The sequence below is a fragment of the Sipha flava genome, unplaced genomic scaffold (assembly GCF_003268045.1).
Source record: "Sipha flava isolate LNK unplaced genomic scaffold, YSA_version1 86_pilon_pilon, whole genome shotgun sequence".
Taxonomy (NCBI): Eukaryota; Metazoa; Arthropoda; class Insecta; order Hemiptera; family Aphididae; genus Sipha; species Sipha flava.
Window position 1 is genome coordinate 98515 of NW_020273628.1, and position 12666 is coordinate 111180.

Below are 12666 nucleotides of genomic sequence, written 5' to 3' on the forward strand. Positions count from 1 at the left end.
GCGCAATGCGCGAAAGCTACAAGACGAGGCAACGTTTTGGTCGTCCGCAGCGGACGATTCGGTTCCGCACGTGATCCGCGCAACTCTACCGAAGTTCCAGCCGTCCGATGATGGTCGTAAATCCCCAGTGCTTGATTTGGCAAAAATAAAGAAGGGGAACTCTGTTTAGTTTAAAGAAAATAGCGTCCCCAAGACTTGTTAAGCGTTACATTTATAACGTAATAATAGTAGGGGGACGCTAAAATTTCTGAAAATTAGTTGGGTTACTCCGTCCCCCTGCGTCCCCCCTCAAGTCAAGCACTGTAAATCCCACGTGATCATGTATGCGAGACGCGCGCCACCGCAGTTATAACACTTAACTACGACGCGTGTTGACGCGGATTTACGTGACAAAACGTTCGGGGAATGGTTATAGCCGAGTTTTGCGGTATCGAGACGGCAAACCGCACTGCGCCGTCGTTCGTCGTCTGTCATTATCGTTTTCACTATGCTCTCTCGACACGCGATATCAATAATAATTATAACTTACGGGTTACGGATACTGGAATACGTTATTATCACGCCTTCTTTTGAACTGCCCGTTCACCGGATACCTGCGATCATCATACGAATCACTGAATAACTCTATTCCACCTCGCCGACAATTATTATTTGTTTAAAACGTCTCGGACCGAAAGATCCGGGATTCGTCCGAATCATGGTTTCATGTCCGTTTTTTGTAAATATACAATCAATTAAAGTCTTCAACGATTCAAATAATAATCATAGTTTTATAATTATTTCACTCGGCACAAAATACATTTATGAAACTGAACTAACGTTTTAAAGCGATTTTGAAAAATTCGGTAAACTATAAAATTTGTTGATTTTTGCAACCGTATGCAACCTAAATTATATCTATAAAAAGTTTACAATTCCATTAGATGAAATTAACTATAATAACCTGGTGTATACTATGTAATAAAAAAAACCTTAAATGCACAACATATACAAACAATAATTGTTCAAAACTGTTTTATTTATTTAAACTTACAACGTGTCAACATATTACATGTTATTACAAGGTATAACTAACTTATAACAATGAAACTACTTTCTTCGAAACGGTTAATTTCAGAAACTACGTGACCGATAATATTGGTTTTTTTTTTTTTGTTTCTCCATAGATGGTTTTTAGCTTTTTAGTTATTCAACATCTTACATAATGACTTTGGAAATATTATCCGCCATTGTTCGCATTTAAGATCACATGGACTTTCCAGTTAAATTTTTTAACTCGTTGAATCCTGCTAAAATTTAATTATTATAATATTTTTTTTAGATGCACCAAAATTGTACAACGGCAATAGGATACTAGTAAAATACTAGAAAAAGACATAATTGAGGTGAAATTTCTGATTCTCTTGAAATTGGTGAAATTGTTTACATTTCAAGAATTTCAATCATAACAAGTGACTTCAATTTCCCATCTACCTGTGTTTCGATTTGACTGTTATTAAAGTGCAAGAACAAACATTAAAAAAATTACTGGCATCGATAACACAGACTCATGTTTCACCCATAATCAATTTTATGTTGCATGCTTTCGAGTAAGCTTCAATTTTTGAATAAATTTGTTGATGATGTGGAACGGTTGATCGACTTGTGATGTTTTGGTTGTAGCCTTTGCATATGTTAGTTTCTGATTGGGTAGAAGATGGGGGTGTTCATGATTTATGGCACAGGTCATTGGCGCAACTAGGTCTAAAACATTGGGAGGGCTGAAGCCCTATAAATAAATTTAGTCAATGTGAGCTATGGGGGGCTTCGCCCCCCATACCCCCATTGCCGTAGACACGGAACAACAATTATTAATTGAAATAAAAACAATCATAAAATATTATTACCGTACTATATTATTAAAAATCATGTATCTACTTCTATGTAGTATGTTTTACATAAAATATGACATAACACCACCGCAATAGTCCACCGTCATCCGTCACATTTATTAGAAAACAATATTATTATTAACTATATAGGATTGTAGGAATACAAAATAAATTATAATAATAATATTTTATATTTATGCAATTTACTTTTGAATAATTTTCTGCGTCATGTACGTCATATATTATTTAGTATGTATCTTACTATCCCGTGTTTAAATTATCATTAAATTTTAAATAATCAAAAAATTTGAGGGGGCTAAGCTCCCCTAAGTCCCCCCCCCTAGTAATGCCAATGGCACATCTGTTGGAGATACTAATATGATACTTTATAAATTAAATATTGTATTTTTACTATATAAGTTAATTATTTTTAGTAGATAAGTTTTTAAGTCCAGATCCTATCCTTACTTAACCAAAGGACAATAGTATTTTTAAGGCTCAATTCTAAACAGTGGCTGACTAACGACATATTTTTTTAAATATATTAATATAAAATTAGTTCTGATAAACAAAAAACTAAAAAATAAGAATTTAATATCAATGTATCGGATCAATCCGGAATAAATATTACTATTTAATATTTTATAACAGCACATTTGTAGTAATGTACCTATAAACTACAATAAAGTATTATTAAGTTCTGAAAGTATTGAACGGATATACTGGAAATTACATTTAGATAAACTTCTTACTGATATTTTGAATGTATAAGTTTCCATGCTACTAAGAAAAAACTTACGAATATGAAATAAATACTAATTATTGTTGAAATGAGAAAACGATTAAATTAATGGATTATGTCTACATATATTTTTAAAAGCTATTAATTATAAATAAATAAATATGAATAAAAATCATTCACATTGAACTGTGATCACTATAGAAAGTTATCGATATGGTAACAGAGTTCACACTAAATGAAAAAAACAATTTTTGAATTTTGTTCAATAATCATATTCTTGACCAGTTTTTATTTTCACTGAATAGTTATTTCACTGATTTTCATTTTTAATGTATTCATTGATCACACATAACAACAAAATATTGTGAATATATACTGAATGTCTTCATACTGTCTTTCATGTTCTACAACAGAATCAAATAAATAATTAGAATATTATATACTTTCTAAAAATGATAAAATTAAATATTTCAGGTTTTACATATACAAAAAACTTGTTCATATTATATTTTGTATAATACTTCTTCTGTGCCTTTAAATTTGATTAAACACCAAATCTCTGAAAAAAACATTATTTTAAATTTATAAAAACCTCTTGTGTTAAAAAGAATGAATAAATTTAATATTACTTATGTATGTATATACATTTATACATTATAGGATTCTCAAATAAATTAAATCCTTATTTATGATAAAATATTCATATAAAAAGTAAAATAATACATTTTGACCGCTATAAATAGTTTTAGTTTCTGAGTGAAACGAGTATTCTACTACGACTTTTAAGTGATATTTATAGATTTATATATAATATATAAATACTTATAAATATAATATATTTATACTTAAGTTATAATAATATTTAAAATTAATTTTTTTTTTCTGATTTTTTGGTGAAATGTCGGAAAAATGATTTTGATTCAATTAAAAATCTTTAAAATTTTAAATTTTAAAATTTTAAAATTCCTCACTTACTTGAATAATACGAATATCAAAGATCGAAGTTAGAATTCGTACATTTTTAATTTAAAATATTTAAGAGTACAGTATACTCCAGTGATGTTTAATCTTTTTTTCTAGGTGGGACACTTTTATAAACAAAAATCTTAGAACGGGCCACCAAATATAAAAGTACGAATAATATCAATTAAATAATATCTAATAATGTTATTTTGTTACGCATAACAAATAATAAACAATAAATATAGGTACAATATACATGTAGGTAAAAATTAAATTTGTTTTTCAAATGTTTTATTGATTACTGAAAAGATTACAGATTGAAGTACATTCTATAGGTAAAGATTAATTTGATCAGCACGCTCTTTTAAGTGTATGAGTTATATCGTGAAATTTATATTTGAAAATGTTCGAAAATGAAATTAATAAATTTAAAAAGTAACATAATTTATAATACTTTTACTTTTTTTCTCCTATTTTGTTTTTTTTAAAGCCTAGAGGGGTGTGATAGATATGTGTGCATTGGGCGTCGTGATCACTAAGCTGGCAAGCTCTTCTTTAATATAAGTAATATTACTGAAAGTTAACCTTCTTATTTAATTTATAATATTTAACTCTTTTAACGCCATGATCTGGACGCGTAATCGACATCATAAACATTGTCCTGATCGGCGGTGTTGTTAGTTTATTTTTAGTATTGATGTTTATTTTTTCTACGAAATAACAACGTCTTTGATAAAAAGTTAACAAAAATATACCATTTATACTATATTATTGTTATTGCTTCAAATAATTAATTTAATAACATTACTAACATAAATGAATGTCGATTCAAACGAGTTGTACAATTTATTTTGAACCCATCTTCCATGTTCAGTGGTATTCGTGATGAATTTTTCGCTGTCATCCTCATAATACCGTATTATTTTGTGTCAGTGGTTCCTCGTAATCAGTGATTAGGCTCTGCCAAGGCTTACGCAGTGGTCCAGAAGGCTGGGGATAACCCGTTAGGCGCAGTATAAGAAATTTACCTGAAAGTTGTTGACACGTTTGGGCGCATATATGAAAACACCTTTGGGCACAATAGGTTCTTTAACTAGTAATCGAAAGTCTTGTGTAATAGAGTTGGTTTCGTACAATACAAAATAGGAAACATTTGTTAAAACATTACACCGAGGATACAGATACTAGGGTTTGACTTCAACATTTTTTTGGCTTAAGTTTTTTATCGTCTGATGAAGTTGAATTTGGTTTTTTTGAGCTTATATCTATAGCACCACCTGATGTGACAGACTACTGATTATATACTTGACAATTATATATCTAAAGATTCACAATTTCCATATTTAATTTGAGCTGAAAAGCTAACAACATACCCAAGAACAACTAATAGACTGGAATATTTACATTCAAATTATAACCAACAATTTTATAAGCAACATCCAAATCATCAAAATTTTATAAACGTATCGATTGAAATTCAAACGGAGACCAAATTAAAAATGAACAGCAATGAAAAAAATAACTAATAAATTAAAAAACGAAACTGAAGAAAGATAAACATTTGTAAAAAAATGTCGGAAAACCTATAAAGTTGAAAAAGTATATTGAATTACATAAAAAAATTAGGACCACGTTTTGCAGGAAAAAAAATAATAAATTACATAAAATCTGATACATAAAAAGATCACAATATAGTATAAATATTAATAAATAATAAATAATAAATAATGAACAAAAATTAAATTAGGACGTATAAATAAAAAAAATCTCAAAATATTTTTGGAAGATTATTGAGCCAACCTCCTCACGATGTCTTCTAGGTAACGCTAATAAGTTCAGATTTATTACGATATATTAATATATGTAAAGAAATAAATGTGCCCAAGCGTACTATTATAAAGGAAAATATTACGTCCAAAAGTTTTATAGGTTTACGCCCTAAAGTGTTCTGTTTTGGGTAAATGCGCCCAAATGTATTTCCCCCAGAAGACTTAGGTTTAGTTTGTATGTTGTTTTATTCGGAATTATATTATGAATTTTAGTAAGTATAAAAGATTTTACTGTAATTGCTTTTGAACGAGGAAAAAAAAAGAAAAAGAAGACACTGAGTTTATTTTATATGGATGTTTCAAAACACAGAGAGAAAATTTTGCAACATCTTCATTTTCTCACCAATTTCCTGCCATACTCTTCCCTTCAAGTCTTAAAGAACCTGTTTCTTGCGTGCCAACTCAATCAAAAGTTCAGAATTCAGGACGTAAATATTCTTTATAAACACAAAATAGGCTAATCAAAATGTGTGTTTTGACGTCAGTGAAAAAAAAAAATATCGGTGACGATGTAAATTTTTTTCTATCGCATATACCACATAGCACTGTGAACGCCGGAGCTTACTGAGTGGCTACGTCTGAACACACGCCGTCTATCTATGCCTTTTGTTTACATGCACATTCGTCATACCGATATTTTTTTTTCATTGAAGGTCATTTACGTCATGTCACTTTACCGATATGTGTGGATCGCAGTGCATTTTATGAGGAATTTTCACTGGGCGACAAAAAATGTTTTTCTCAAAATAGTCCATGTATAATACCATAATACGATTATAGTATTACACGTTTGTTTTGCATTATTTCGCTCAATCTTTTAAAATAGTGTCGACAGAGTATAATCACTGGGCGACATTTGCGTCGCCTAGTTAACTAGTTAAAAAATGCACTGGTGGATTGACTTTAAATTGCGTTTAAGATGCCGATGATCCGGTGCCGTACTTTTCAGTCGCCGACACTGCTGTACCATAGTGACCGTACGGAAAAAATCCGTCCACCGTCCCGCATGAAAGCCGTAATTACTTTCATGTGTTTACTGCCAATTAATATTCGTATTAGAGTATTTGATTAAAAACTATTACCTATATAATCTGTGATAGACATGAAAGTATTAAAAATAACTAGTAAACACATATATTTGTGGCAAGTATTAAAACTTGGTAAAATATTTATAATTTTAATGATAATCATATGTGCTCTACTCGCAATTCAAATGATCTTAATTGTTTAGATAAAAAAAAAATTGTATGCAAGTAGATTGTTCAAATTTTATATCTAAGTTATAGTTTTATTGGTAAAACAATCGAAATTTGTTATTGCAAAAAGTGATTTATATTAGGTACAAGTAAAGTGAATCGTTACTTGCGAGCGAAGTGAACACATTTGTAATACATAGAATAGTAAATATGGTTGATGCTACACGACATGGCCTCTTCTGAAATAGGTTGACCAACAATAATAAAATTCTGGGTACGCTACTGACCTACTAATTACATAAAAATCCATTATAATTACAATTACAATTTCCATTGTACCTAGAAAATAAAAGATTAAATAAATTATGTATTAATATATATATATATATATATATATATATATATATATAGATATTTAAACATTTTATTATTTTATTATTTGTAAAATGATTCACAATAACAATGTAAATTTAATAATCTATCTACTTATTTGGTTTATAAATATTAAATAACAATTTAAGTATTTATAACACTTGTAACTTGTAGAAAAAGTTGGGCAAAATTTTATCTTGATAATGTCTTACCTACTCTGTTTGTAGGTATATCAACTAAAAAATAATTTAGTTACTTATTAGCTTAATTATACTGAGTATAAATACTTGTTAAAATGTGGAATAAGTCGTATTTGGAATTCATGACACATTTCCGGTTAAAAGCATTACTTGAATAAATAATCCTTTTAGCTGATTTTTGTAGGACTAGTTCACCTTCAAAATATCAATCATGTTATATGTTATAATATTTAATAATTAGTCTTAAAATTCTATGCATGTGATTGAATACATATTGCACTGAATATTTTAGAAGTACCTACCAGTATTTAATAATTTATATCATTATTAAAACTATCAGATTTTAATTAATAGAATACATTTTTTAGAGAAATATATACAAATTGTATGAGTAATATAAGTTTTCATGTATAATTAATTAATTAGAAATAAAATATAATTTAATAATGTATAAAAACCTATTTCACACATTACACCTACACACTATTATACAATCGTGTAACATTTTATGTCTAATACGAGTATACTTAATATAATAACCATGATAGATAATGTATATCATTAATTGATATACAGTATGAAGTTTGATGAAATTATTCCCAATCAGAAAATTATTTTCAAAGTTAAATTTTTAATTGAGTGCTAAATTTTAATGTAAATATCGAATTTTCTGTCAGTAGTCAGTGAATCCATTTATAAGGCTTAAGAATATTTATTATTACGTATAATATATATCTAATTAAATAGATGCTCAATTTTTATGTATCATGCATCACATTAAAAATTATATATTAAATAATTTTAAATCATTTCTATTTTTGCTGCAGCATGCTTAAGAATAACTGAATAAGTAATTGCGGTTTTTGTTTATTTTTTGTTTATTTTGTAAATAAAACTTTGACTCATTTAGATAAGTTTTTACTTCTTTAGTGGGAATGACTAACATACCTATGTGGAGATTATAGTACTTCACATTTAATGCTTATATTGATGTTGAATTATTGATGGATGATGACTGATGACTGTAATAAGTACGCGTGTGAAATATATTGATTTCGTCAGTTTATATTTACAAATTTAAACCGATGATATTTAAAATAAGTCATGCAACCAAACATCATTTAAAAAATTGACTCATAAGTTATAATTTATCATTTTGAGTGTGTGTTTATGCAGGTCATATAATTATGGAGGCTGTATGTAAACTGCGGCAAAAAAAAAATTAGGATTATACAATCTGCGACAAATTCAATAAGATACATTATATAAACTGCGGCAATTTATTTTATATACATACTTTCTATATATATATTATTTATTACAGTACCTACATCATATATAGCTACCTATGTGTACCTATGTACGTATATCGTTTAATTAATTATGAAATGTTGCGTCTTGCGTACAGAGTGGTAAAATAAATCCAAATGTATTTTTAAGTTTTAACGAAATATATTAGTAATATAGGTTTTTTTACTTTTGAAAATACTTCTTATTACCTACTTACAAGTGTTAGAGCTTAGTAGAAATAAAGTTAAATATTTATTCAACGTCATGAAATTTACAACAATGTTTAGCCAGAATGGCAAGGAATTAACAGTGTTAAATAATTTTAAATTCAAATTTAAATATGAATCCGAAATAAATGATAATCAAACATGGGAATGCACTAAAAAAAAAAAACATGCAAGGCAAAATTGGTTTTCCCACGGAAAAAACTTTATTACAAGAAAAATCAATTTTAGATCATAGTCATGAATCGGATTCTACAATTGAACGTCAAGCAGTAAATAATAACATCAAACAAAAAATATATATATAGTATATATAGAAGGTATATATAATAAATTGCCGCAGTTTGTATAATGTATCTTATAGGATTTATCGCAGATTATAATCTTAATTTTCTTTTTGCCGCAGTTTACACATCGAATTTTAGAAAAAAATCAATTTTGCCGCAGTTTACCATCTTCCATTACAGCTAGCTGGTCGACATTTTAATATTAGGTATATCAAGCTCCTGAAAGATACCAAAATTATGAATTTATTTGTCTTTAGACTGTAATAGCAACCTAAACGCAATAAATTGACTTATTTAGATTGTTTTAGATTTCTTTGGTAATATTTTTATTAGGTAGTACATTTTTTCAATAGTAAAACTTAGGTAATTTATAGGTAATAATTTAAAATAAATTAATAATTTTTTTTTTTTTAAACTTAAAAAACCCCCCTGAATACATCTACAAGTATATTAATGCGTTATGTAACAATAAATGCGTTATTAAAGGACCACCTGAAGTCACATATCCGTACATTGGCTGACTTGAAAATTCCTGTTATATACATAAATATGTCAATGATTTTTTTTTTAAGTAATACACGAAGATTTTCATCTGTGATACTATAGAAGGCGTAATTTTATACCTATATGGGTACATATTATTTGTTTAAAATTATAACCAAAAATTTAGTGTGTTGTATATTTGAATGGATAAACCATATAGATTGATTTTTAATAGTGTCCTCCAAATAGTTATTCTCTTATTATTCTTAGTTATTTTCTCCAAATAATATTTTTTTATATTGTAATATAATAAATTGGCATTCATTATTGGATCATCCTAAAAAAATTTAATCGGCAATCGCCATCACTGTTGTGCTACATTCAAACATTTTTATTTCTGGTTTATTATTTTTGACTAATATTCAATCATAGGGGCATTCATTTTATCTTGGAACAATGGACATAGGACGCGACTGGATAGGGAAACCAGATTTCAAACCGTTGTGATACAAATTTATGTTGGTCAAACTGATTAATTTATCATTACTTCTTATCTTTTATGACAACGAAGACGCCTGACGCGCGGCATCACGTGATACTCCGGTCCTTTACTTTTGGGTTTCCTTAGAGAATAATGTATCTAAGCTTTTAATTATTATTATTTTTAATATTAGTATTACAATTTCAACAACTCACTATGGTAAATGATCATTAATTGGTTTTGAATAATTTCCACTGGTAACATAATTATCATATTCTAAATCGTTTGTTTTTTTTGTTTTTGCAGAAACCTTTAATGTTGCAAGGGCACGAGCGTGCCATCACTCAAATTAAGTACAACAGAGAAGGTGATTTATTATTCTCATCCGCTAAGGACGTAACTCCAAACGTTTGGTACTCATTAAATGGAGAGCGCCTTGGTACGTACAATGGTCACACTGGAGCTGTATGGTGTATTGATGTCGATTGGAAAACAACAAAGTTTTTGTCTGGAGCTGCTGACAACACTTTAAGACTTTGGGATGTAGCTACTGGTAATGTTATTAATTTCCAATGTAACAACAATGATATTGTTTGTTAATCAATTACTTCAACATTTTTAGGAGTGGAGATTGGTAATATTAGTAGTAACTCAGCTGTACGTACATGTTCATTTAGTTACTCGGCTGATCTTGCCAGCTATTCAACAGATCAAGCCATGAAACAAGAGTGTGAAATTTTTGTTGTTGATGCTCGTGACGATGAATCTTTTAGTAAGCAATGTTTTAATTATTATGGTGTTGAATGTAATTTATTATTAATTTTAAAATAATAATTTGTTTAAAACTTTTGTATAAAATATATTCTATTCAATATTATTTTGAATATTGATTTCTATAGTATAATTTTTTTTCTGTTCCAATCAATTTTTATCAACTAGTTAATGATCACATAAATTAACACATTCACTATATCCAGTGGCGTATTTTCAATTTTTTCTGAGGGGGTCCACAGTTTATACATAATTAATATAAACTATATATTATATTGTAATAGTTACGTCCTTATGCAGTTTTTGGAGGAAGTTGAACTAAATATATAATGTAATAATCTTATAGTCTTATGTAATATTATATTAATGTACCTATATATTGTATTTAGCATTATATATTATAAAGTATTGTTATAAAATAAATTCCAGTTATTTTGATTTTTTGGCCAACTCCTCTGTCACTTCATCAACAGTAATTTTAACTTCCCTGTGAATGTTTAGCCAATTCTGCAAATATGTAAGCATTTTTGTTATTTTTTTATTTTTTAGAGAGGTTCTGGGAAGGATCCAGTCCTTTTGGACCGCCCACCCCTGTAAATACGCCACTGACTACATCGTACATTTTTTATGATCTATAAAATTGTCAATATTATTAAAAATATTGATGTATTGTAATTCATTTATATCTTACTAGATATTATAAATATTGATGCTGAAAAATAACAAAATGTGTATAATCATTTAGTTTTGAAAGTTAAAAGTTACTTTTTGACCATTGTAACCTATTAACACGCATTTGATATATTTTCTTTTGAGTATTTTAATAGTTGATTAGCTTTTTCAGAAGTAATTTTTATCTGATACACACAATTTATAAGTTAAAATAAAAATGCCTTTGTTATATATTTCTATTTTGTATTTTTCATTTTATTTTATTACAGAAAGCAGTGCTCCTATTTTAAAAATGGCTGTACCAGATTCCAAAGTAACTTCTTTAATTTGGGGTACATTGGATCACACTATTATTACTGGTCATGAAGATGGTGCCATTACTCAATGGGATTTGAGAGTACGTAGTTGAAAGTTTATTAATAATAAATTTATTGTCATCCTTAGTCTATATGTATATTGAATAATAATTAATATTGTAGACAGGAAAAAGTATAGAATCTGTTAAAGACCACCAAGGATCAATTAATGATATGCAAAAGAACCGACAAGGTACTATGTTTGTAACGGCATCAAAGGACAATACAGCTAAGTTGTTTGATGTTGATGATTTATCAGTGCACAAAGTTTATGTAACTGAACGTCCTGTCAATAGTGCTTCACTTTCTCCAATATATGATCATGTAAGTTCATTATATATTTCTATATGACTATAATTGCTGTTGTGATATAAAATTAAAAAATAATGTTTTTTTAAGGTGGTATTGGGTGGTGGTCAAGAAGCCATGGATGTAACAACAACAGCAGCACAAGCAGGAAAGTTCGATGCCAGATTCTTCCATGTTATTTTTGAAGAAGAATTTGCAAGAGTTAAAGGTCATTTTGGTCCTATTAATTCTTTGGCATTCCATCCAGATGGTGAAAGTTTCAGTACTGGCGGAGAGGATGGTTTCATTAGGGTACAATCATTTGATCCAAGTTACAAAGATTTTAGATTTGATTATTGATAATTTGTTCTATCAATGTCAATTAAAAAAAAAGAAAAAACAAAAAGAATCTTAAATAAAAAGATCAACGTCAATTTTTGCTATTTATTTATTTACATCATTTAATAAACCTTATCTCATAAATTATAATTCAAAACCATTGTAGATTTTTAATTTATGCATTGTTCTGAGGAAACTATTTACTACATTTATCTTTGGCATATCATGTTAATTAAATGTATATATGAAAATAATCAAATTAATTTATGACTCGTTAATATTTATTTTTGAATCATTTCAAA

At 28.1% G+C, this 12666-nt stretch overlaps 1 protein-coding gene across 1 annotated transcript; it reads left to right on the forward strand.

The window, feature by feature from the left end:
• Positions 1 to 10041: 10041 nt before the first annotated feature.
• LOC112693402 (eukaryotic translation initiation factor 3 subunit I) lies at positions 10042 to 12450 on the forward strand. The gene is made up of 6 exons (XM_025568445.1): positions 10042 to 10157; positions 10245 to 10491; positions 10561 to 10710; positions 11651 to 11778; positions 11861 to 12061; positions 12137 to 12450. The coding sequence occupies exons 1-6, from the start codon at positions 10155 to 10157 to the stop codon at positions 12383 to 12385; spliced, it is 978 nt and encodes a 325-aa protein (XP_025424230.1). The 5' UTR covers positions 10042 to 10154; the 3' UTR covers positions 12386 to 12450.
• The last annotated feature ends 216 nt before the right edge of the window (positions 12451 to 12666 follow it).